Source organism: Falco rusticolus, chromosome 1, assembly GCF_015220075.1.
Source record: "Falco rusticolus isolate bFalRus1 chromosome 1, bFalRus1.pri, whole genome shotgun sequence".
Classification (NCBI taxonomy): Eukaryota; Metazoa; Chordata; class Aves; order Falconiformes; family Falconidae; genus Falco; species Falco rusticolus.
The window spans coordinates 44,747,655-44,771,587 of NC_051187.1; the positions used below are offsets into that span (position 1 = coordinate 44,747,655).

Below are 23,933 nucleotides of genomic sequence, written 5' to 3' on the forward strand. Positions count from 1 at the left end.
TGCAGAAGCAGTAACACCACCACATTTAATCACAACCTTTCAATTTTTCTGTTCTCCCTCAGCAGTTCTATTCCATAGTCTGAAATCCTATTTAGACATTTTCAGACTCGGGAGTCCCTCATGAAGACATTATCATGACAATTCAAAATCATTTTTAGCAGTGGAAGGTTAGAGATTCAAAAACTGTTTTTCTCCAGCTTGCTCTGGCAAGGTCATTTGTTTTCAGATTGTAGATAAAAACAGTGAATATGTGGCTTCCCATAACAGACAGAATATATGCTGTGCTCAAGAAAAGGAATAGAGGCATTTCTACATACGTAATCTTACTTCTGACAAATCTCTGCTACCAGTTGACTTTGGTTCAGTAGGTCTCAGTGTAAAACAAATTTAATTGAACTCATATTTCTGACTATTTTCTTTATTGTTTTCAGTGATACCCACCAAACACACCAACCGATCCAAGTTCCTTGGGTAAATAAAAGCAACTGCAAGGATTGCCAGTTGTCTTTGCAAGGTGGAAACTAATCACATCACCTACCCGAGAGTCTATTCAGGAAAGGAGATCTTGAGGCTAAGGACCTTCCACAGAAGGCAGGGAAAAGGAGCCACCTGGATGGCTTAACGCGCAGCACGCACGCCAGGGCCTGCACACCAGTCCGGCTGCGGGTGGGTCAGGCTCCCAGGGCTGTTGCACTGCCTGCCATGGGGCCTCTGGCCCATCGTCTTTTTGTCCCTGTCCCTACCAGCTGTAACTACCAGGAGAACGGTGCAGATGGCAGCATCCACCAGACAGAGCACAGACCTCTGCTCTTACTCTGGTATTCTTATTATATTATTTTTACCTAGAGTCTCTTTAGGGGAGCACACTCACAGTCTGGACAAGTGTAGCCTGGGATTTTTATAGATAAAACAGCCCTAATAAATACTCCACAGTATTTCAAAGGAGTATTCTCTTCTCATTTCCTGTTAACTTGAAGAAATGGACACCTGTAACACTAACTGTTGCATAGTATGTATTTGTTTTTTTGTGAATTCTGAACAGTTGTAATACGGATGAATTCCAGAGTAAAATCAGCTGATGGACCATTTTGTGCAAGATCTACAAACAAGAAGGAGGAAGTCCTTGTATCTTCCCTGATGCATATTCTAACTAATTTGCAAATATATATATAGCATTCTGCAATTACCATGCCATTCATTTTGCTAATAATGTGTTTATTCCTGGCAATAACGATGTGATTCCAAGCCTTTCTTGGTATTGGTTTGGCAGAACTAGGAATGAGAGGCTACTGAGTCTGACTTTGCAAAATTATTTAAAGCACAAATAATGCTCCTCCTAAAATAAAACAAAGTTAGTCAGTCTGTTTTTTATTCATAATGCTCCTCTCATTAGAATAAATATTTTAAATAGGTTTCCTGAAACTTTCCTCTAGGTATGTCACATACCAAAAACTATCTTACCTGAAAACTGCCTTAGAGATCTGATATTTACCGTTACTCACTGCCCCCTAGAATCTAGCATTCCTATAGTTGCAATACCCATATACATTCTTCATTTTAATTAAAGAAAACTCTAAAAACAAATATGGAAAGAGTCCTTCACTTCCAAATAGCATTAGATCCCAATAAAGGCTTGCAGCTTGAAACAGTTTCATTTAATGGCTGATATCAAGTATGTCATCTGTTTTACTAGTTTAAAGTTAGCACCCAAACTGTCCTTAAATGTGAAATAATGGTTGTTTAGCAAAGTTTGCAATGCCTAAATGCAAGATTCTATAGACAGCAAAATTAGTAACATGTAAATTTAATGGTGCAGTAAAAATACAAATAAGATTGTTAAAAGAGAATGGCATCAATGATTTTAAAATATATTTTAAGATAAAGCTGCTGTGGAAAGTTTTGTGTTCAATTGGAGAACAGCATATTCTTAATGGACATCTGGAATTGTGACTAGAGAGAAGTATTTGATACCTTATAGCATTTAATTAGTACCATTCAACTCAAAGATTTCATTGAGTTGAACTACGCTTTTCATAGGCAAATTCAGAGGAGGAAAAAAGTATTGTGAGACATTCTCAGTAGAACTTTCATTGTGCCTATACACAAACATAATACAAACACGCCCTTTGCAGCAGAGAATTTATGAGCCAGATTCTTTCTCTCCCTCATCATTAATAGGCATTAAGGTAGGTCACCACACACTAAGTTCATTTAGCACTCACTAAATTTTCCAAATGTTAAGATCCTCCTTTATAGTTTAAAAAAAATTAATATCCTTTCAATGATATAACTGAATAGCCTATTCTTTAAACAGTTGTAAACTCAGATTAACACTAACTTTTATGCTCCTACAAGTCAAACTGACCAAGAAAATTCAGGATTTGTCTTTTCTAAAATGCACATGTTAAGAAATAATGTGTCAATGATTCAGAAATCTCATTGAAAGGTCATTAATTGACTTGCTACTATAATTATTTAGAAATATTCCAAAGATGTTTTATTCAGTATCTTCACTACATCACTGCCTTTGCTGACATAAAAATGAGAATTTTTAAGCAAGTACATCAATAGGTAATAGTCTCACCTCCGTATGTTCTTCCTATATAGCGTAGCTAAGACTACGGATTTTACTAATGAAAATTTTGTATTATGATCATCCAAAAAAGATAGCAGCAATAAAAAAAAGGGAGACATATTATTATTCTCCCCAGATGTCTCAAAGAAATCAGCTTTTGGCCATGCAGCTCTTCAGAACAGCAGCTTAGTAAAGGCATCTCAACAACTGTCAGCACCAGCTGGATATTAAGATTCTACAGCAGAATTCTGACTAGAGATACCTAGGTTGTAGATGTAGGATATTATTGTTTTCTATCTATTGTAATAGAAGTGCTTTTGTCTTCACTGAACTAGTTTCAGTTCTTTTAATTACAAAAAGTGTATCGTTACTGCCATTAAATTCATTGATCAGAGAGCAAATGCTTCACGCAGATTTGAGCAGAGTTTCGTAACTGAAAGGCACCTCTGAGCATTGTTTGTGCTCCATCAGGCAACACTGTACAATGTGGCTCCTGGTATCCGAGATGGGGATATCATCCCTGGGAAACTATTTCATCTCTAACACTGAAAAGGTCTCCTGACACTCAGCTTAAATGTATTGCTCAAATGTATTTTTTTTACTTCTACATATATTCCTGTAATGTGTTCTAAACAATTTCATTCTCCTCTGTGGGAATCACATACTGTGCGAAAGCCAAAATGTCCTTTTCCTTTTTCCCTTTCCACCGTAACCTCTCCTCATTGCATGTCCTTGTGTGGCCACTTACCTGACGTGTGCCTAGAAAGCACCAATTCCAGCATTACCGCGGAGGGAGAGAAAAGTCATTGAGCATGTCCTAAAGGACTTTACATTCCTAACAATTATTACTTGCATTTCAGAAGTTGCTATCACATGGTAAACACTATATAATATATATGCATAGAGCAAATGATTCTTTCCAGAAGTCCCAGCAACACAGGAAGAATTACTACATCTAAAGGTCATTGAAGGAAAAGAAAAAAAACCTCACTAAAACTTACTTTTATATATACACACACCCCCTTTTATATAAATATATATACACACAACTTCATCTTGGATTAGGATGGGATTTGACAGGTTAAAAGTAAAAAGCACGAGACAAAACAACTGCAGAGGTGGGATCAAAACAGACACCCAAGCCTTGCTAGTGTTCCCTTTCACTGTTCACCCCGTACCACTCTATCTTAAATATTTTTTGCAACTGCTGCAGCTTGCTTCCTTTGTGAACTCAGAATGAGAAACCTGGAGAAATGAGAACATTTGCTAACAAGTAATAACTTGCAGAACGCATTTCCCTTTGTCCTTTTTGTTTTAATCATTCACTTCATTCACTCTGATTCCATGAAACAATGGTATTAAGCAGCTGCTTATTATTTCCATTAATTCAATTGGATCATGAGGAATAAAATAAAATGCTGCCCCAAGTCTTCAGCTTAGAGCAGTAAAACTTGAGAGTGCTAGAAGGGAAAAAACCCCAAACATTTAAGGGCTCTAGCCCAGTGTTCCTCTCACAAACAGGTAGTTACTCAGGATATGCACCACTAGGAACCAAAAGCAGGCCATTCCCTAGGTTGTCTTCAGTTCTCTGCTTGAAAAATTCACTAATCAATGTGATTAATCATCTAACTCTTCCTTCAAGTAAGTTGAAGCAATACAACATAAAGTATTTTTAAAGAATATAAAGGATGCATTGAAGAATTAATGTATCAGCAACAGTGTTGACTTTGGAGACTACATTATTTCTATTTATCTTTAAATGTAATGTAGTTTTACCTGTGGTATCTTTATATGATCCTTTTTCAGGCATTTTGTTTGTCCTTGTTCCTCTTTTACTGACTGATCAATTAATAATTGAATCATAATAATCAAGGATAAAATCAAAATAAGAGTAACACCTTAGGCAAGGTTGTGCCAACCCATACGATCACATACGTTAATGTGATAAAACCCATCCCCTCCTATTACTCATTTTGACCCAATTTAAGACCCGAAGTCAAAGAAAAACTCCCCGCTCGTTACCCATCAGGTCTATTTTAAGGCTGCATACTTTCCTAAACTTACAGACCCATACCAGGCACCTGAATGCTGAGATCTATAAACTTTGGCAGAACAGAACCATTTGAAACATTAAAGAAAGTTCCCGCGTGCCCCAGCAGTGCCCACGCTCTGCGGGGCTGCAGCACACGGCCAGTCAGCGGCAGCCTGCGGGCTCAGCAACCATTCCCTCCATCATGAGAAACGAGGTGTGCCATGTGCGCCCCCGGCACACAGCAAAACTGCACAACCGATTCCCCAGGTGGATAAAGCTTCCACCCAATTAATCTGATTTTTTCCAGTGGTTCAAAAGCAACATGCTTTAAATGAACAAGTACTGCCGCAATACTGTGTTCAGGACCTGATCTGGCTCTTGCCCATGCTTAGGTCATCTCACCGTTTCATGGGTCTCGGAGCAGGCAAGATTGCCCAAGTATGTTGCAGATTATAACGAAGAGCCAGCAGAGAACAGAATATCCGCTGTGTGTACACCTACCTTGCCTTACTCACTCCAGCTAGACCTTCACAGCTCTTATGCAAGGCCGCCATATTAATTGACATTCACCAATGATTTTTATTCTTTTTTAAGGACAGAAGGGAAGTCTTTCACCAAACACATCTTCCCTCTTATCTGAGCATGGTATTGCTCACAGAATGTGGTCTGCCACAGACTTAAATTCCTCAAGAACCAGTCAGCCACACAGGTGCAGCACATTCCATCATTTATGCTGAATTTAACTCTCAGCACACGTCAGAAGCTCTTTATGTAGCTAAGAAGAAAACGTTACAACATGTTACAGGAAAATTAATTAAAATCCAGCAGCTTACAGTCAAGAAAGTTTGTGTCAAATAAGAAGCAGAATAAGTGTCATCTTCACCCTGCTGGAAGTGCTGCCAGTCAATGCACCATAACCAGGTCCCAAAGCCGGATTTCTAGCCCACTGGATTTCACGTCTTGTTTTGTTGACTGTGAAACGGGCAAGATCTTTAATTAGTATGTTGTGAACAAATTTCTCCATTTCAAAGACTGTTTGGGGATAACCCATGTTACTTTTCACAATTTCATCAGCATAAATGTTTTTTTTTTCATTGTTTCCTCATTGTTAGGCTATTTATAAGGCACACTTCCATTAAATGAGGAGTTCACTGAATATGTGATTTTCATTACCTCAGGAAAAACCTCCTAGGACTTTGAAATAACTACGTTTTCAATAGCAACTGACAGCACCATGAGATATGGGCTAGGGTCACGGCCAATGTGAAGATGTGATCCACATGGTCCACTTGTCATCAAGATAAGCATTAAGTACACCTTCCTCATATTCACCGCTTTTAAGCATATGAGATCTACAAAGGAATAAGCAATTAGAGAAATTAAATCAAACTTTATATTCAAAGTTATGGCAACTCTCTTCTGACTTCTACATATTCTATGTGAGGTAATACAAGACATACTGTGTTCAAAAGCTATACTTAGATATGACCACAAAGAATCACTTTCCTTAGGGTGTAAGAAATACTATACAGTGCTGGTGCCCTCAGCTTGCCCAGTCTAACCTCCTTCCCCAACTACTCCAGTTGCACTATTTAACATAGGACAGTAGGATTTATACAGGGGCCTGTATGAATCAACAACAACAACAAAAACCTTTCCAAAAATAATAATGGCACAACTCTGTGGTTATTAAAGTAACCCTGAGGGGAATAAAGCCAAATATAGAGAAAAGGAAGACTTAAAATATTTTGTTTAGCAAATGGAAGGGAGGTAATATGAAGAGGAGACTGGAACAGAGAAGTGGAAAAAAGATGACATGGAAACTTGCTCTTGCGCCCAGCCTCAGCCCTTCCCAGCGTCTTTTGACTGCCCATGCCAGGGACACGCTGCTGCTGCTGGCTTTTCCTCTCAGAAGCTCACGCGCTGCAACTCCACCCAGCTGATAAATTATGTATCAAGGTTAAGAACACTTTGGTTTTTTATTTAAACTGTAGTAATATTTCTGCCTGAATTTTGTGGGACCTTGGAGAAAATGTTTGTGGTTAACTTCTTGTGCAAAGAGAAGGGCAGCAGAGCAATATCACAAAAATACAGAAATTATTCCATTTTTTAATCCACAAACATAAGCTGTCTGGAAAGGAAAATGGTAATATATGAGCAGCAACAGCGCTGTTGAAACAACCAAAGACACCTATACAGACATTTGGCTTTTATTTTTATAAAAAAAAGATCAGATTTATTAGTGCCAATGTATGTTCATAGTAAGGAAACAGAAACTAAGCTAATCTGAGTAGCAACTTACATCAAAGGATATCAAAATAATATTTGTTGTAAGTGAAACATAATACTTCCTTTAAACTTCACTCTTGCCAACTAGAAGTCCTCGTTATCTGTCTATGAAGCCTTTAAAGAAAAGTTGCTACAGTCAAACAGGGTCCTGATAGAACTTGGCACATAAAGAAACAATTCCATTCTCACTCATACAATACCTCTCACTCCCTTGGAACACTCATTCATACAATACTTAACATAATGCATATACATTACGACTAAAGCCACATACGGCCTAAAGCACATATAATATCTCAGATCTAAACATAACATATCTCTACATCAGAAGCAGGTCACTGTTATTTACAGTAGATGATCTCGCTCTGCAGATGGGGCTTTTGCTTGAAGATCATTTAGTTAGTGTACGTTAAGATGTCCAAGTCATTTAACTATTTATCAAATTAGAGGTGTATCTACAGGAAGATCTGTCTGACCGTGTGCAAGGATTCTAAGGCAATAGTAGTAGTTGTTCCACAGGACTAGCGCTGCCGTTGCAACCCACTCTCCCTAGGAGCCATAAAGCCTTTCTTCTCCAGATGCAGCCAGGTGTAGTGAGACATTCATGATCTGCAAGCTGTTGGCTCAAAAGTCTAAAACTTCTTGGTTTGTTTTTGCTTTTAATGTTCATGGAATAGCACCATAGGAATTCACTCTTGATAACAAACAATTCTTGGGTCTGGGGTTTTTTGGTTTGCTTTTGTTTGTTTGTTTGTTTTGTTTTTATACCATCACATATACTCTTAGTCCCAGAAAAAAAAAAAGTTCTTTGGGAAACCTCTCTCTTGGATACTACTGCAGCTTCATTTCTGAGTAGCTAAACCAGGCAATTAGCTCATTCACAAACAGGTCCGAAGAAATAAAGCTTAGTAGTGGTTCCAAAGGTACTGCTGAAAACAAATTCAGTAGGAGGAATTTCAGATGACCCTTGATTATTTCTGTTTCTCTTGGATACAGATTTTGATTCAGAACAGGTTTTCATCTCAGTCTCTATGTTCAGTGCAAAATAAGACCACATCATCGGAGATAGCTTACTTAACCAGTAAACCAAACATTTTCAGATGCTTACACTGTTCAAATTCAGTCAACCAGTGATGACTGATGTAACAGTTCAGACGTCTCAGTCATTAGTAAAACAAAATACTCTAAAGATCAGTTATGTTTCAGAAGTAGGATTTTCCAGTTTCAAAACACTGATAACCTGATATGACAGACGAATTTGTAAAAAATACAGAACAATGCAGGAAGACCTTCCCATTTCATCTCTTGATTTCAAGTCCTTGTACACACCATACACAGGATACAAAGTCAAAGCAACTAGATCTAAGGACGGCATTTTGAGTGTGTGACCCGAAAGAGCTTTTTTTCCTCCTGGACACCATACAATTGTCAGAAGGAAGAACGGTCTGCAGGGTCACTTCCCCTGAATGCAACTGATTGAATCTGCACGCATCTATGAAAAATGTCAAACCGTGAACAAAAGCTTTTATATTTTCCCTGCATGCAAAGTTCTTTCACAAGCTTTGCAGAGACAGTCAAGTATGGAGCCTGCACATCATCATCTTGACTATTCCACTGGGTTAGGTGACTTTTATCTATTTATTTCAGTCTCTGGTCTGATAAGTCATCATTTCAACTGAACTCATATAAAACAATTGTGCTAATAACCTCAGTTTAAAAAAAGAGAAACCCTTTTCTTCCTTTCCATTGTACTTTCTTTCTCACTCTCCTTTTCTGTCATAGAGGTTCTTGCGTTATTTTTTGGTGTGCACACTATCTGGATATTTTATACTTCTGTATCGTATATGAAATCCTTTCTTGTTGATTGTATCATCAGTGTGAAAGTGAAGTAAAAGAGCTTCCCCCGCTGAATAAATTTCTTCTGGTGGCTAAAATAAAGAAACAAAAAACCAAATTATCTGTCCACTCTGTGTATTTATCCCCTTCATCACATTTTTTTTTTTTTTTCTTATGGATATTTCTCTTTTTCTGTTGTGTCTTGTCAGGTAATTCCACCAGGTATCACATGGTGCTATCAGACATCACCAGATAAAACGCTTCTATCTCATTCAGCTCTCAATTATAGGCCAGGAATTTCTGAGGCAGACTGAGGAAATGACAGCCTAAACTCCTAAACGCTGGAGAGTCAGCTTAAATCATGATATTTGAATTTTCATCTGTTGGCAGAAGTTTGGCAGTTATCTATTCTAACTTTTTGCTTTTGAATTAACATGCACTCTTTCAATTTCAAGCTCTGGGTCTGAAAAGCATCTTTTTGCACAATCTAAATAAATGTGCCATCATACTTTCTGAATCTGATTTAAACTCTCCAGTTTGTATGGCATATCTCTGCAATGCCTTTTCATGAGACAAAGAAAACAAAGCTCCTCGCTCTTTTATCCTTCCCAGATAGCTTCTATAGCTCTGCTGGAGTCATGTAAGTGACTGGCCCGGACCATACACAACACTCTAGGTTTAGACAAACGAACACCAGGACCTATTTTACATCTTATTCTTCATAGCCCTCATGATGGTCTGTTCTATTACTGAAGCACAGTGATCAAAAGTACCAGCTGAACAACCAAATCATTTTTGAGAAGGTGGTAATATATACTAATAGCATCTTTTTCCCACTTCAGTTTGCATTATTTTGCTTTCAATAGCTTCTCTATTTAATTCCATCTTTCCTATATGGTCTCTAAAGCCATTCATGCATATCTTAGCGGAATCAAACCAAAACAACAGCAAAACCCAACCACTCTACCACCCCCCACAAGAGCATAGCGCTCCCCACCCCCCGACCCCCCCCCCCCCCCCCCAAAAAAAAAAGTCAGCCCAAGGTGGGGCCATTCTCCACTTTGCTGCCCTCCTACTTGTTGTAAAAAATAGGGCAACTTGTGAAAAAAAGTATTGTTTTGTGTAAATTAGTAGATGCTGACCTCATGTAGCATTGCCCTTTGAATATATTGCCCACAATTCAGTGGTAGCACCTTTCCTGCATCTTTATGTCATCGAAAGTGCACAAAGTGACCTGGAAGTGCATTCAAGCCAGCTTAGAGTTATCTCACCTGAATGACTGAGATGTTTGATCCAGCACTGTGGCTGAATCAAAAAAAAAAAATCACATGTGGTTAATTAAGAGCTCCTATCATCTTATGCAGAGACTTTCAAACCTTTCACATAGGCAGAGTGTATGTGTGAAAGCGTGTTTGCATTTGCACACATACAAAGAGTTCATGCGACCTGTGGGATCAACGCACCACCTTTTGCAAGGCAGGCAGCAACAGAACAATGCAAATCTAAAAGGAGAAACAGCATACATCTTTTTCAGGATGTCACCTCCATGCCTCATAGTTAAAACATGTCAGAGATGCACATGGGATGAACAGGGCTTTCTTAAGGCCCATATTAATCAAGCAGTTTAGGATCACTTTCTCCCCTAAGATCAGATTTAAGTAGTAAAGATGAGCCTATTATAAATGCTTCCCAAGAGCCCCTCCCCTGTAAAATATGGCTTCTGCGTTCAAATTGAAAGAATTTTAATGCAATAATTTTCAACATCACTGCATTTCTCTCCCTGTAAGGGAGAACGCTGCTAACTTTTTTTTGGGTGCTGACACTAAACTGTCAGCAATGTATAGCTTAACATAACATTACAATACTTTGGTCAAAAACTAGATAAGAATATTTATTGTTGAAAATATTTCAAGGGAATGCTTGTATGACAAGCAATAATAAAAATAAAAGCCTGAAGCAGATAATCTAGTATCTTCATTATAAGGTGTAGTAACTGAACCTTACGCCTTCTTGAATTTTTCCTACCTCTGCCCTGTCTTTCTCACTCTTGTCCTTGTGGAAGGAAAAAAAGAAAAAGTTTAATCCCTGGCTACTTACCCCAGATCCACAAAATCGACCAAGTCGCAGAGCTGTCTTATCATGACCATTAAAAAGTTCCACGTAGTCGTAACCACAGTCTGCCTCTTCTTCAACCTCGAAAGTCTGGAACATTAACTCGACTCGATAGCTGCGCTCTGCCACCAGGAGCCAGTCACAGTCTGCCTGGACCGGATAGTTGTTGTCGCCGAACTGAGCATGCGAGTACAGATCTTTGGGCTTGGTTTCAGCTTTCAGCCGACCACCACACTCTAAATAGAGGAATTAAAAAAAAAAAGGAAGAAGATGCTTATCCAGTGCAAATTAGCATTTTCTTTTCACAGATGCCCAGCTGTATTCAGGCAGAGTGCACTTTCATGCCACAAACAGGTCAATCAAACAAGGTGTAGATTGAAGTAATACACAGTATGAATACAAATCCATCAATCTGATTTCCTCTGTTTTATAACTACAGACAGTTGAGCATATTTCATGATTTTCAAGTGAACAGGGAACACCAAAGTTATAAGGAATGTGGTTCAAGTGGTAGGACATGCTTTGGGTAGGTGCTGGAGAGGTAGGTGCCTGTGGCCAGCAAGGCAAGTGCTTTAAGCGAGGCATCCACATTTCAGTGGTGACATTTCCACAGGGGTTAACGACACCGTTTGCAAGCGCCAGAGGAGGATCAGCACTAGCACACTTGTAGTCAGCAATCCAGTGCAGAAGTCTTGTGTTTCATAGGAGTGTCAGCTTAAACCATCATCTGGTGTCTGGAGAGCCAGCTCAACACTAACCACCACAGCCAAGCCTGCTAGTCTGTTTGCTGCACATTTGTGGACACAAATGGGTCTTTCTATACAAAAGATCATGGCTGGGAGTTTCTGTGCTACTACCAGAGAAAACCTTGTAGCTGAAAGTCTGCTCTTAAGGCAAGTCTCGAGCAGGAGATACTTACCTTATGCCAAAGCAATAACTACAGTATAAAACTCTATTTTACACAGCAGCAAAATGTAGGTGGGTCTTTAGAGATTGTTTATAACTACTGAAGAAGTTCATAATTTAAATATGAATTAACTTTACTGTTTAGTTGAATAAGCTGCTCTTTAGCCAGTTTGCTGGAGGACAGAAATTGCTAAAAATGCACTAAACAAACACCCCCCCCCCCCCCCACCCCCACAACCAAAACCAAAAAAACCAAAATCCAAAACCCAAACAGTAGCTAGTACTTTACCCTTTCTAAATATTTTCAGCACCTAGAATTAAAACTAGTATTCTATCCTAAACAGTCAGTGAATTCAGCTTCTACAATAATTTAAATATATAGGTGTTCTGAATTTGCCAATTAAAAGTCTATTACAATGCAACCGACAACAGATGGAAATTTGTACTTAAACAAACAAAAAAAAGAGCATTGTTTATTATGTTTCTAAGAGGTGGGTGGAGGCTTCTTCTCTTTACGGTACAAAGATTTCAATGAAAATAGCGCAATTTAGTTTTGGTTTCTCATTAAGAAAAGGCAGCCCTTACAGCACCTATAAAAGCACCCAATGCAAATCAGTTTGAACAGAAACCTGACATTCACAAGTTTAAATTAAATTCTTATAAACAAATAAGTAATTCGATTTGCATTTTTATGAAATGTAGATACTGTAAATTGGTGACTTTATAATAACCTGAAACAAATTGCAAGATTCAAATATTTCCAAGCTTTGGTGAAGAGACACTTTGAATTTGACTTCAGCGCCATGGACTCCACGCACAGCAAACATGACCGACTGCAATACTGCATTGTGAGGAATCACATTTCAGCTGGGAATTAACGACAGTGAGACGACCAAAACCTTATTTTTAAAAATGCGTGGTTTTTGTTAATAAGGAATTGAAGGAACCAAAACAGGAAATATAAATTATGTAAGCAGACTAGTCCATTATGTATGATCTGTGGTTCAATCTGAAATTTCAACATTTTTTCATTTTAGAGAACAGATAGGACCACATGATAAAGAAAATTTGTCAAACGAGATAGCTCAAACAGTTCTCATTGGTTTTCTAATACACTAATTTTTTTCCCCCTTATTTTTTCCTATTCTTAGATTCACTTATTTCCCTTTTTTTTTTTTTTTTTTTTTTACTTGACTGTTCCCAACATTAAGAATACCTCCCTGCTTCAGACACAGAACAGCTGCTAAGAAGAACATGTTTATTGAACTGTCTGCATTTCTTCCCTCTGCTTGCTACAGTGGACACAAGCGTAAAGGAAACTTGCAGCCATACTGACAACTGTGGAAAATGGCAATTCCCTTTCCCCTGTCCTCCTCCTTATATTTTAGGATAAAGTATTGATTTTTAGGAATTACAAGTCAAATTTTCAATTCGTTAAGGTATAAGCTGTAGTGTCAAAAGTCCATCTCCAGCCTGCACGACGCAGCGCTGCGTCAGGCGACGTGGGCCATGCTGTGCTGGGTGCAGGGAAGGGAGCAGTGCCGCACAGCACCACTGCCGAGCAGTGACACCAGCACTCGCACCGCTGACCACCCAGCCTGCTTTCCACTGCGCACGTGTAGCTGCTCCGTTGTAGGTGTGACGTACACACCTGACTGTAAAGACATATGCCCAAGTTATAAAATGCTGTTGATCTGACAGCTTTTGGACACGTTTATAGATCAGCTAAAGAACAAAACCCCTCTCTTGTTTCCTCACATTTCTAGGGGCATTTAGGCTTCTTACAAACTGAAGACCAAATCAAGCCACTGTCTCTTGGCTGTTTAACAAGCTGGACAGATGGAAAAAGCTTAAACCCACGCTATCCGAACTAGGGAAAGAAGATTATAAATTTGATTCAGCATTGCCAAACTGAATTATTGCAGTCATTTTGGAAGCAACACAGGATCTGGAACTGAGCGACATCTGAGACGTTCAAATTTTTCAGACATCCTCCCAGGGTTGACAGATAGGAACAGGACCCACAGCAGACCTGCAACCTCCTGCAACAGTGGCTGGAGGCCAGGCACCATAAACGAGGCCATCAGAAAGGGGACTAGATGCCTGTGTAAGGGCAACCAAATCACTTCCTGAGCAATGACGTTTAATGTTCTCAGGAACATTGTTACAAATTCCTTCTGGATGGGTTATGCCTTTTCTGAGAAGGGAAAATATAACAGAATCTCTTTCTAAAACTATGTTGCACTTTAAAAAAAAACCATTTTATAAGTTTTGTTCCACCCAGGGAAGCCTTTTGATCCAAACTTTTTTTTTTTTTTTTTAAACTTCATTGCCTCTGCTGGCACAGTTTTATCCCATTTTCTGAAATATTAAATGGTAATTTGGAACTTGGATAGTATCTCAAGCCAAAAAGTGTCACAGAAGGGAAATCAACATCATCAGGATCTGCTAGAAGAAGCAGCCATTAAATCATGAAGATGCCAGGAATACAGCAGCACAGACCTCTTTGGGCATAGCATCCAGTTACTCTTTCACTGCTGTTGTATTACACAAGTTCTTCCGTTATCAAATTTTGTAACCAGACTATACGGACACATGGTTTTGTTTAACAATCTGCACATATTCTTGAAGAAACAGAATGCACACATCATTTTGCCTCAGAATGTCCCATGCAAAGAACTATCGAGGATGATTAACTGAAGTAATTGCTGCTTAGGACAAGGTGACTTTGAAGAACAATCAAAACCTTGAAAGCTGACAACACAAGACTCTTGATCTGCTACTTGTTGGACAGATAACCAAAAATGTGTCCTTCAGCAAACTACCTTCACTGTAATACTAAAACACATACCCCTACACCAAAGTGGTACCACAAAGAGAGCCCTCCTCAAAGAGCATGCACAGCTAACCAGTAACATTGCATAATCATTACACAGATCACCATCCAGTCAGTGTTAGAGGGTTGGTCATTAACAAATTCATGTTCATTTAATCATGTATAAATCCACTGTGGAAACTACCAAGGTGTGCTAGCTCACCTAGCACCCAAACTTGCGCAATTTTTTATTAAAGGCAATACCTCCTGTTCTTAGACTTCTCCATTGATTTTGCACACTGGGTAACAAACTCATTTTTGAGATGACACTTGTACTGAGTGAGTTCTGCCGACGGGTCAGAAGTGAAGGGAGTAGCTTCCTTGGCCCTCCCTGTCTGTCTGCACAGCTGTGAAGGACTGAGCACAACCTTGCCTACTTCCATTGCATACCGTCAATTATTATTTGCTAGAAAAACTAAAACAAGGAAATACAATCCACTGTTGACACACTTGTTAGAGATCTAGTCATTTGCATGTGTGTCCAAAGCACAGAGGTGAAATTCCCACAGAGCATCTGTGCTTGGCTCAGGATTGCAGGGAAAAGCTGCAGATCCCAGTCGTTCCTCACTCAGTCCCCACCCCAAAGCACATGCCGGGGATGCACCGTTTCACTTGGCGAGCAGTTTGTGAGCAGCAGTTGACAGAAATACATGTTCTCTCTTAAGGAGGCAAACTTTATAATTTTTACAACTTCCTTAAAAACTGGGCAGATTTTATTCTTCAGACTTTCTCAGGAAAGCACTATTACGCACACTAAGAAAGTTTTTGCAATTAAGGTACAGAAAACACAGCAGATATGAGGGAAATTCCAGCAAATCATAACACAACTAGCAATTTTGGTTATTTTTTTTTAATTGTGTAGCAATTTTACAATTAAATTTGCTACAATTGTGTAGCAAATTTAGAGGTTATGGGGTATACTTTTGAACTTCTTTCACACAGTGATTCTTCCAATTCTGCAAATTGAAAATGAGACATTTATCTTTTTATACCACCTGTTTCTAATGAGTTCTGCCCTTTAACTATTTAACCTGAGGTACTTTAAAAATTAGTAATTATTACCGGTTCTATCTACTTTTCCATCTAAGGGAAGGAGTTACTGTGATAGGGAAGGCAAACAATGGCATGCTTGTACAAGAAGATTTTCCATATGAAAAAGTAACTGAACTAATGGTAGCTAAACTTGTTGCTTTGGAGGCCCAGATGATGCTGTGTACAGTTCGTATACCCTTGCCTACTGTTTGAATTGAAAGGGAAATTAAGTTAATAAAGTTTTAGAATTATTCTTAACAAAGCAGAAGGAAAACAGAGAAAATTCTAACCCTGATATATGAGAATTTGTTAGCTGAGTTACACATCAACTTAATGAATACTCTGGGTAATATCAAATTGTATTAACATTGACTAATCACATTGATTACAATCTTCTATTAACAATTGCTGCCTGTCAGTAAACCTTATCTACTGGTACAGATATTTATAAAATATTTTATGCATTAATATTTATTGCCAAATACTTAATGTGTAAGAATTAACTTTGGAGAGTAAAGATAGACTTTCAAGCTGAAGAAGAAAGCAAACAAAAAAACCCAAGCCCCCTCGCCTTACAGCAGGCACTAGAACTTCAGAAACTCAGCACTAGGGGCCACTCTGAGCCAAGCAATGTCGGGAAATAACTTACACACTGAAAATATCCCAGGAAATCCATTAATTCAATGGCAAAACACTGCTTTCAATTTCAGTGATTTTGCCAAAGAACAAAACTAAATGGTAAACATGAATATTATATTCTTAAGGTCTTAAAAGAGAGCCTTCAGTATTGTTTTTTCTTATTCTCCTTTGACTTGCCTTTCCTTTTTAGCTCTACAGGAATTTAACAGCTGTTTACACAAACCCCAGACTTTTGTTTAAGTTAGAACAGGAAAGTAATGGAGGGGCATCACATGCCCCAGGGAAGTATTGCCATTACAAATACAAAGAAAAGCTACTGAATCTTTTACAGAGTAGTGGCATGAATCCTAAGAAATATCTCCGATTGTCTATGCCAGTACCTTCTTTTTCTCAGATTGTTTCAAAATCTTTTAATTGCTTACCCAAGAAAGAGAGAGAGAGACAGAAGGAGAAAGAAAATATTAGAGAATACTTTCTGCAACCTCAGACTTACTGTTCTTAAGGTCTCATTAGATTTAGTTGTAACATTATCTTATCTGTTAACTCATCCCATTCCTAGAAAAGAAATGCCTGAGTATCTTCCACTAAAGACAAAGGAGAAGTTACTAGTAAAGCACATCCCGATTTTCTGACCTGTAGAATGCGTTGCTTGGAAGCCTTTTCTTTGAACTGATGCATCAGAAATAAAGCGGAGAAACATTTTGTTTCCAGTAGCAATAAGAGGATCTGGTATCTTATTGCCACATAAGCGTCCCAGAATTGGTGATTTTTCACTTTCACCATCAAACACTTCCAAGTGGTCATAAGCACATTCTTGATGTTGTTCTATCTCAAATTCATTGAAGGTCTGGGGGGGGGGGAAAAAAGGCAAAATGACTCAATGTAGTACTGTGTTTACTGTACTTACGTGATACATATGTACTGTTAGCATTTTTCACAAAACAAAGTAGATGCAGTTGACAGATTGAACATCACTGCCCCTACAAGCCCGTAGCTTTGAGTAACATACAGATTTTGAGAAAACGGAGAAACAATTAAGACAGTGAACTTCAAGACAGCATCATCCTTCACATAGAAAGGCATTAGAATCTTTATAGCTAATGAATATCCATAAAAGAATATTAAATCTAGAATATGATGGCCTTTCTGTTTGCAGGATTATTCCAAATTTCACAGAAGATTCGAAACAGCAAAAAGCAGGAAATTATTGGTTCCTCAGATAGTTGAGGATTGACTAAAATATCTGTAAAACATAATGCACTCCCCCCCTTTTTTTAAACTTACCTCACACTGCAACTAAAGCCTTTAGAACGACCATTCCACATAAACAAGTTGTGCATGAAACTTGTATTTTCTAATCTATCTAATCTATTATCTATTTTTTATTATTACAACACTAACAATATGCTTTCCCAAGAAAATTCAAATTGCTGCCATAGTCTGAACACACACTAGGGCTCACAAACTCTACTTCAGGCTTCCCAGGGAGGTGGTGGAATCACCATCCCTGGAGTTGTTAAAAAAACTTGTAGATGCGGTGCTTAGGGACATGGTTTAGTGTTGAACTTGGCAGTAGTGCGTTAACAGTTGGACTTGATGATCTCAAAGGTCTTTTCCAACCTAAATGATTCTATGATTTCAAAACTGTGATGTTTATTCTACACTTCAAAGCATTTATCTTGGTTTCTGAGCTCCTACGGATTCTCAGTCACTCTTAATGCTCATGGCAGCTTTTAAGGACAAGTTTGGGCCTACTAAAAATTCTAAATTGCAAGTGCAGAGCCTGGTCAACTTACTTTTTAAAACTTTTGCAATTTAGATTTCTCAAGCTCAGTATCCAACCAAAGACATGTCCAAAAGTTGTATGCCATACCCTAGAGAAACAGAAAACACATACAACTAATACTTGCTTTTCAAATGTGGATGAGCGTCCGCCAAGACTGGACTGGTATCAACACATTTATTTCAGGGGGACATCTAAGAGATTTCAGCTAAGAATTTTTTACCAGGGCAATCTTTCAACAAGGAACATAAAGCCTGATATATGGTAATTTCCTCTCATGGAAACACTGAGAAGGCAACAAACATACACATCTTCATGAATTTTCAGGAATAACCTACAAGTTAAGGTGAAATTCAAAATCTGTTTTGTTCAACAAAACAGCACAAAAACAGTAATTATAAATGCTCCCATGAGCAGTCATATAGCTGACTGCTTATGAAAAACCCCACCCCACTAAAGAATTAAGAAGCAATAATTAGAAAGAATAAAACTGAACTCTGAAATACTGAGCAAATATCATCGTTATGCATTCTGTCTGGTACACCAAAGGAAATCTGACCTACTGAATCCCTTGTAATCCAGCCATTGGGAAATGTGATGGTAATTTATATTAACAGCTGACCTAAAGGAAATATAAAGAGCTAACACAAAGTTGTCTGCCCAAAGAACCAGAATATTCAGAATAACAGTTTTGTTCTGTGAAAAGTGAAGAGTTGCATGATGCAGTGGACATAGGTTCATCTCACAGGAAAGTTTGGGGGTTTATATTAAGGGACTGAATCTGCAGAGGCACTAAAACCAGCTGTACAGCTGTCCCTGCTGCTGCTCTTGAATTGTAGTCAGCCATTCTACTTCTATGGTGCCAAGTATGTGCTGTCATTTATACCCAAGTAAAATCTGATGGATTAAAAAACAAACAAACAAACAAAAAAACCCCAAAAACAAAACCAAAAACACCCCAAAAACCAGAAAGATGAGAGACTAACTGTAATGGAGTTAGTTAAATATAGAATTGATTCAAGCCAACTTGGAATCAACAGGAGAAATAGATATGATCCAAGAGCAGCCTGCATAACTTAGTTCTCTTTTAGAGGAAAATTGTATCAGTTTTGTCCCCTTCTCAAAAGTACAACAAAAAAACCAACCAAACAAACAAAAAAATCACTCTCTAGGAAGCACTTCTCATCATGAACTGTAAGATACACCTATTATTTTTAACATTAGACTTATCACTGGGAGTCCTAAGCCTCCAGAGGGACAGTACATGATATATTGGGTCCCACAAGGAAAAACAGAGAAAGTTCTAAATCTGTTGTGATTCTCGCAATTATAAAGAGAATCAAATGAATTTGTTTTTGAAATGAAAAGTAGATCTTAATATGAATTCTTTCAAAAGCTCAAAATGCCTGATATTTCAAAACACCCACAGAAGATCTCAATTAAAAAAAAAAAATGGTCAGTTCCCAGCCCTGGACTAAGAGCAGGCTTGAAAGAGGAGAGCTGACACAAACTTTGTGTGAAGTTGAACGTAACTAATAGTTGCTGCCAACAGAGCTCACAGATAATTTAATAAAGGTGGTAGTATAATTAAATCACACTCCATCTTCCTGGGACAAATACTTTTGAATACCTCCCCCACCATGACTACAATCCCAATTTTGACTGACTCATTAGTGGGGACAGTATTTAGAAATGTTACATATAGCTTCTGAATGTCCAGCCCTTTCTATCTATAACGTCCAACAGAGCAGACACGTTGCTGGCACTTATGGATAGCTGCCTGAATGGGACGCTTCAGTCTTGTCTCGCAAACATCTGGCTGATTAGCTCATGAAAATCGCTCTTTCTGCTACATGCATTTCCAAAGTCATCTTCATCCACACATTTCATTTAAAAATTCTGAAGTGCATACCCATTTTTTTCATAGGCTTCTTAGTAACACCAAATGCTTAACTTTAGCCTTCTCAGGAAAAGGCTTTTCGACAATTATCAGAGTGAGAGCAATCACAACAAAAGATTAGTTTCTCTATACACACCCCTCAAAAAACAAAGCACAGTCTCATAATTCATGTGGTTTGTTACCATGAAGAAACCAATTCTTTCTTTGTCCAATTTGACTAAGTAAATTGTGAGGAGTGAACTTAAATACAGTGTAGAAGTCCACGGAAAAATATTTATGTACAGTGGAAGTATGGTATTGATATGTCATCTTGCTGTACTAGACAGACCTTAAAGATATACACACAGAATTTAGTAGATTGACCCTACTGGCTTGCACAGAGAAGTGCATTTCAGACTCTAAATCATGGAGATATTTTTGAAAATTCTATCTAGTAAAATTCTGTCTGATTTTTCCAATTTCACTGGCAAAAGCCAATTAAAAAACCTTTTCTTTTAAAACAGACCATGTGATATTTCACTGAAGAAATCTGAATGCTGAAATTTTGCCAAAGTACTGAAAAAAGCTTTCACAGTGACATGCCCATGCCTGGCTGGCTTTGGTTTACTCAGCCAGGCTGAACACTTGCTCAGAAGTGGCAGTAGGAAGGCTGCCTGGACCAAAAACCTGTTTTTCACCCTTTGAATGGACAGAGCGTGCACACCACTCGTTTTCCCACACACCACCCAGAGCAGTTTAACCATTTTACTTCTGGTGAACAGGGACCAATACACGATCCTGCACCAGCACCAGTAACCGGGGTTTTGGTTTTGGCTAAGGTCAGCAGTTACGAGATGACAATATCACTTTCATCCCTGCATCAGTATTGGCTATTGCTTCCACCTCTCTGAAGCAGAGATATCTCTCTTCAGAAGTTTATTTTCTCCAAAACGTTTGTTGAATAAGTTTATCAGATTTTAAAATATGTTAAGGCCAGCTTTTGTTGTGGCTGTGCAGAGTACTCTGGCTGAAGGAACGCTGGGGAGGAGCTCAAAGCAGAAAAGCGCCCTGATCAGGTCTGTGCCTCCCGCATGGTGCAGAGGCTACGTAACCTCAACAGATCTCCAAAGCTCTCTAAGCTGTGCTTAGCCTGTCTTCAGCCACCAGCACTGTCCTCAGCCAACTGGACACAAAAGTCACTTAGGTCTACTTAGGCTGCTCTTCTACATATGTTAAAATTTGGAGCCACTTTTAAATAAGTCCAGATTTTTGGGTTTTGTATATTCTCTTCCTCCCCAAAAAGTACAGAACAGAAGCACAAAAGGTGTGTTCAGAGGACTGTACTGTTCATAACTTCTGATTTTGCTTATTCTATATATTGGAGTTCGCATAAATGGCCTTTGCCATATTTGTCAAAACTTTGTGCACATTTTATGAATTGCAACAATGATATAGTAAAATCTGACAGGAGAAAAGTATTCCTACTGCCTTTTGCTGTCCAGAGTATTTACAATCACCATAAACTTAAATTCACAGCTGTGTGATACTGAGCAGCCCTAGCAGGCCAGGAATGGTCAGGAGTCAGCAGGTTTTTAAAACAGTTCACTTCTGGGCAGCAAATGGAGAGTAAAGTTTAGTAACAGTTCTGTATCATTGAGTAGCCATTTGAGAAGCAGACTGGGTTGAACAGAAGAGAAAAAGGATGAGCAGGCAGAAACTCACCAGTTTGACCCTCTGCCCTGGGGTGGCACTGATTTCCCACGTGCACTCCTTTCTGCTGGGATACTTGTCGGGCCAGTTGGGACTTGTGATGATGCCGTTGGGACTGTGGATCTTCTGTTCACACTCAGCTGTGCCAACAGTGATAGCATCAGTTAGTCTGGGGGTCTGCATTCAGAGGTAACAGAAAAGCTCTTTTTTTGTCAGGGGACCCGCTGAAGGGAAAGGACCCCTTAGGAAGGCAGCCAAACACGCTCTTCAGTGTGTGCACCATCATGTTCTTCCCCTTTGGCACACTCTTTATGGCAATTAACCCGGTACGCTTGTTTACTGATTGTTGTGAAACATACACTGCCGATTACAATGGTGGCTTTTTCTAATATTATAAAGAAATATAAATAAATATTAAAATTTAATCAGATATTTTGCTATTCCCTTCTACATACAAGTAAGTATGAAAATCCATATTAGAAATCTTGCTACTCCAAATAGTATTTCTTGAACTATTTCTTTTTCTTTCTTCTCCTAATTTTCATAATGCAGCTACAGAGCAATCATTTTGATTTCTAAGCCACAATTTCTAAGGACATATATACAACTAGAGAACAGCTAAAACTAAACTGTGAGTATGTACCAAGGACAGCTTAGTCATTCACATTGTAACTGAATTACTAGTAGTGCACCTCCGTAAATAAATACGAAGAACTAAAACTTAAACAAGTCAAGAAAGAAACTAGTTTCGGTTTTGTATTTAGTTTTTTTGACAATCTCAAATTGCTTTACAAATACCACAGAATTATTCAACAAGAATCTTTTAGAGTACACAAGAATCATTCCAACAACAGTGAAAATGCAAATGCTTCACAAAGGGCACATCTTTATTCACAAATTAAATCCATGCTAGAATACAGCCTTGTAGCTCACATAATATTGCAGGCCTGAGGTTCATTTGCAGATAATCTAAATTCTACTTAAGCTCCAAAGTCTACTGTTTTCTTGGAGGCAGCCACACCTTGAGACAGCAAATAGGAGGAATGATGATGCATAGGGACTTGACTGGAATTTAGATTGTCTGAATATGTCCCCTAAAATAAACCCAGAAAGGGCAGATACAGTTTCAACCTGACTGCAAGGAAACTAACTGCCACTGACAGGAGCAAATGACAACTTTACCAGGTTTCTCTCCAAAAACTCTATCCCTGTGTTTAATACATGATTAGGTAAATACGCTATCACAGCTTTAAATGTTCTACACCTCACAGAACTATTAGAAGTAGCACTCCCTGCCAATGATCCCAAGTTTCCAAACTGCATGCCTGTGGATGCTGGGGATGGAGGGGATAGGAAAGGGGGGCTGGGGAAGCGTTTAAGACCAAAAGCCTAAGCCCCCATTAGCAAGATCTTTTCCTTCCCTTTCTTTTCTTTGGCCAGAGAGCTGCAGAGAGTTTCTGTAAGACAGTTTTATAACTGACCATTCAAATAGCTTACTACTTACCCTCCTTGCAGTCATGTTTGTTTTCGTGCAGCACAAATCCATTTCTGCACTGGCAAACATAGCTTCCTACCGTGTTGATACACTCGTGTTGGCAGCCACCATTGTCCTTCGAACACTCGTCCTTGTCTAAGAAACACACAACAAGGTCAAGTGAGCATCAATATTAGCAGTAGTCCTTGTTACCAAAAAAGAAGGTTTAGCACAGTGTTTGAGTCCAGAAAAGGATAAGCTAAGGCACAGTCACTCTTCTTAGCATGGCAGTTTTATAGTAACTTAGTCCTAGCCGCACATTGCTCAGCCTGCAACCTTGCACCATGGCACAAACAGTCTGTCTCCTCTTTCTAGAAAATGAGAGGTAGTTCCCAGAGGAGAGGGACACTAGTAAAACAATCGAGCTAAATCAAAGAAGATGATGGTTAACTAGCACTTACTTTTTCAAGTGGTCTAGCTGGTGAAAAATTTCATAAATATCTCATCCAAAGCTTTATTTCAGTAAACAACAGGAGTGTAATTTATGAGCAACACACATGAAGTGTTCTAACTTTATGCAAATTCCATAATTTAACAGTGGTACATTGAAAGGAACATGCAGGCCAAACAAGGTTTCAAGCTCTGCACATCAAATATGTAAGATAAGAAGGATGTAACACAAACTTTTAAAATAAATGTATTTGGTTTTCCCCAGCAGAGTGACAGTGTGCTTTACTGGAATCTGGACATTATAGAACATCACAAAAATGAAAAATATTTCATTGAAAAAC

General features: G+C 38.6%; 1 protein-coding gene across 1 annotated transcript in view; it reads right to left on the bottom strand.

Annotated features, from left to right (window-relative positions):
* Positions 1 to 6,815: 6,815 nt before the first annotated feature.
* The window catches only part of TLL1 (tolloid like 1), a 139,086-nt gene continuing 121,968 nt past the window's right edge, over positions 6,816 to 23,933 (bottom strand). Inside the window, exons 17-21 of the mRNA XM_037377314.1 lie at positions 23,173 to 23,298; positions 21,681 to 21,808; positions 16,930 to 17,143; positions 10,830 to 11,080; positions 6,816 to 8,824 (exon numbers count right to left, since the gene is read on the bottom strand). Of these exons, the coding sequence (XP_037233211.1) occupies positions 8,690 to 8,824; positions 10,830 to 11,080; positions 16,930 to 17,143; positions 21,681 to 21,808; positions 23,173 to 23,298 (854 nt within the window). The 3' untranslated portion in view covers positions 6,816 to 8,689. The remainder of the gene's footprint in view (positions 8,825 to 10,829; positions 11,081 to 16,929; positions 17,144 to 21,680; positions 21,809 to 23,172; positions 23,299 to 23,933) is intronic.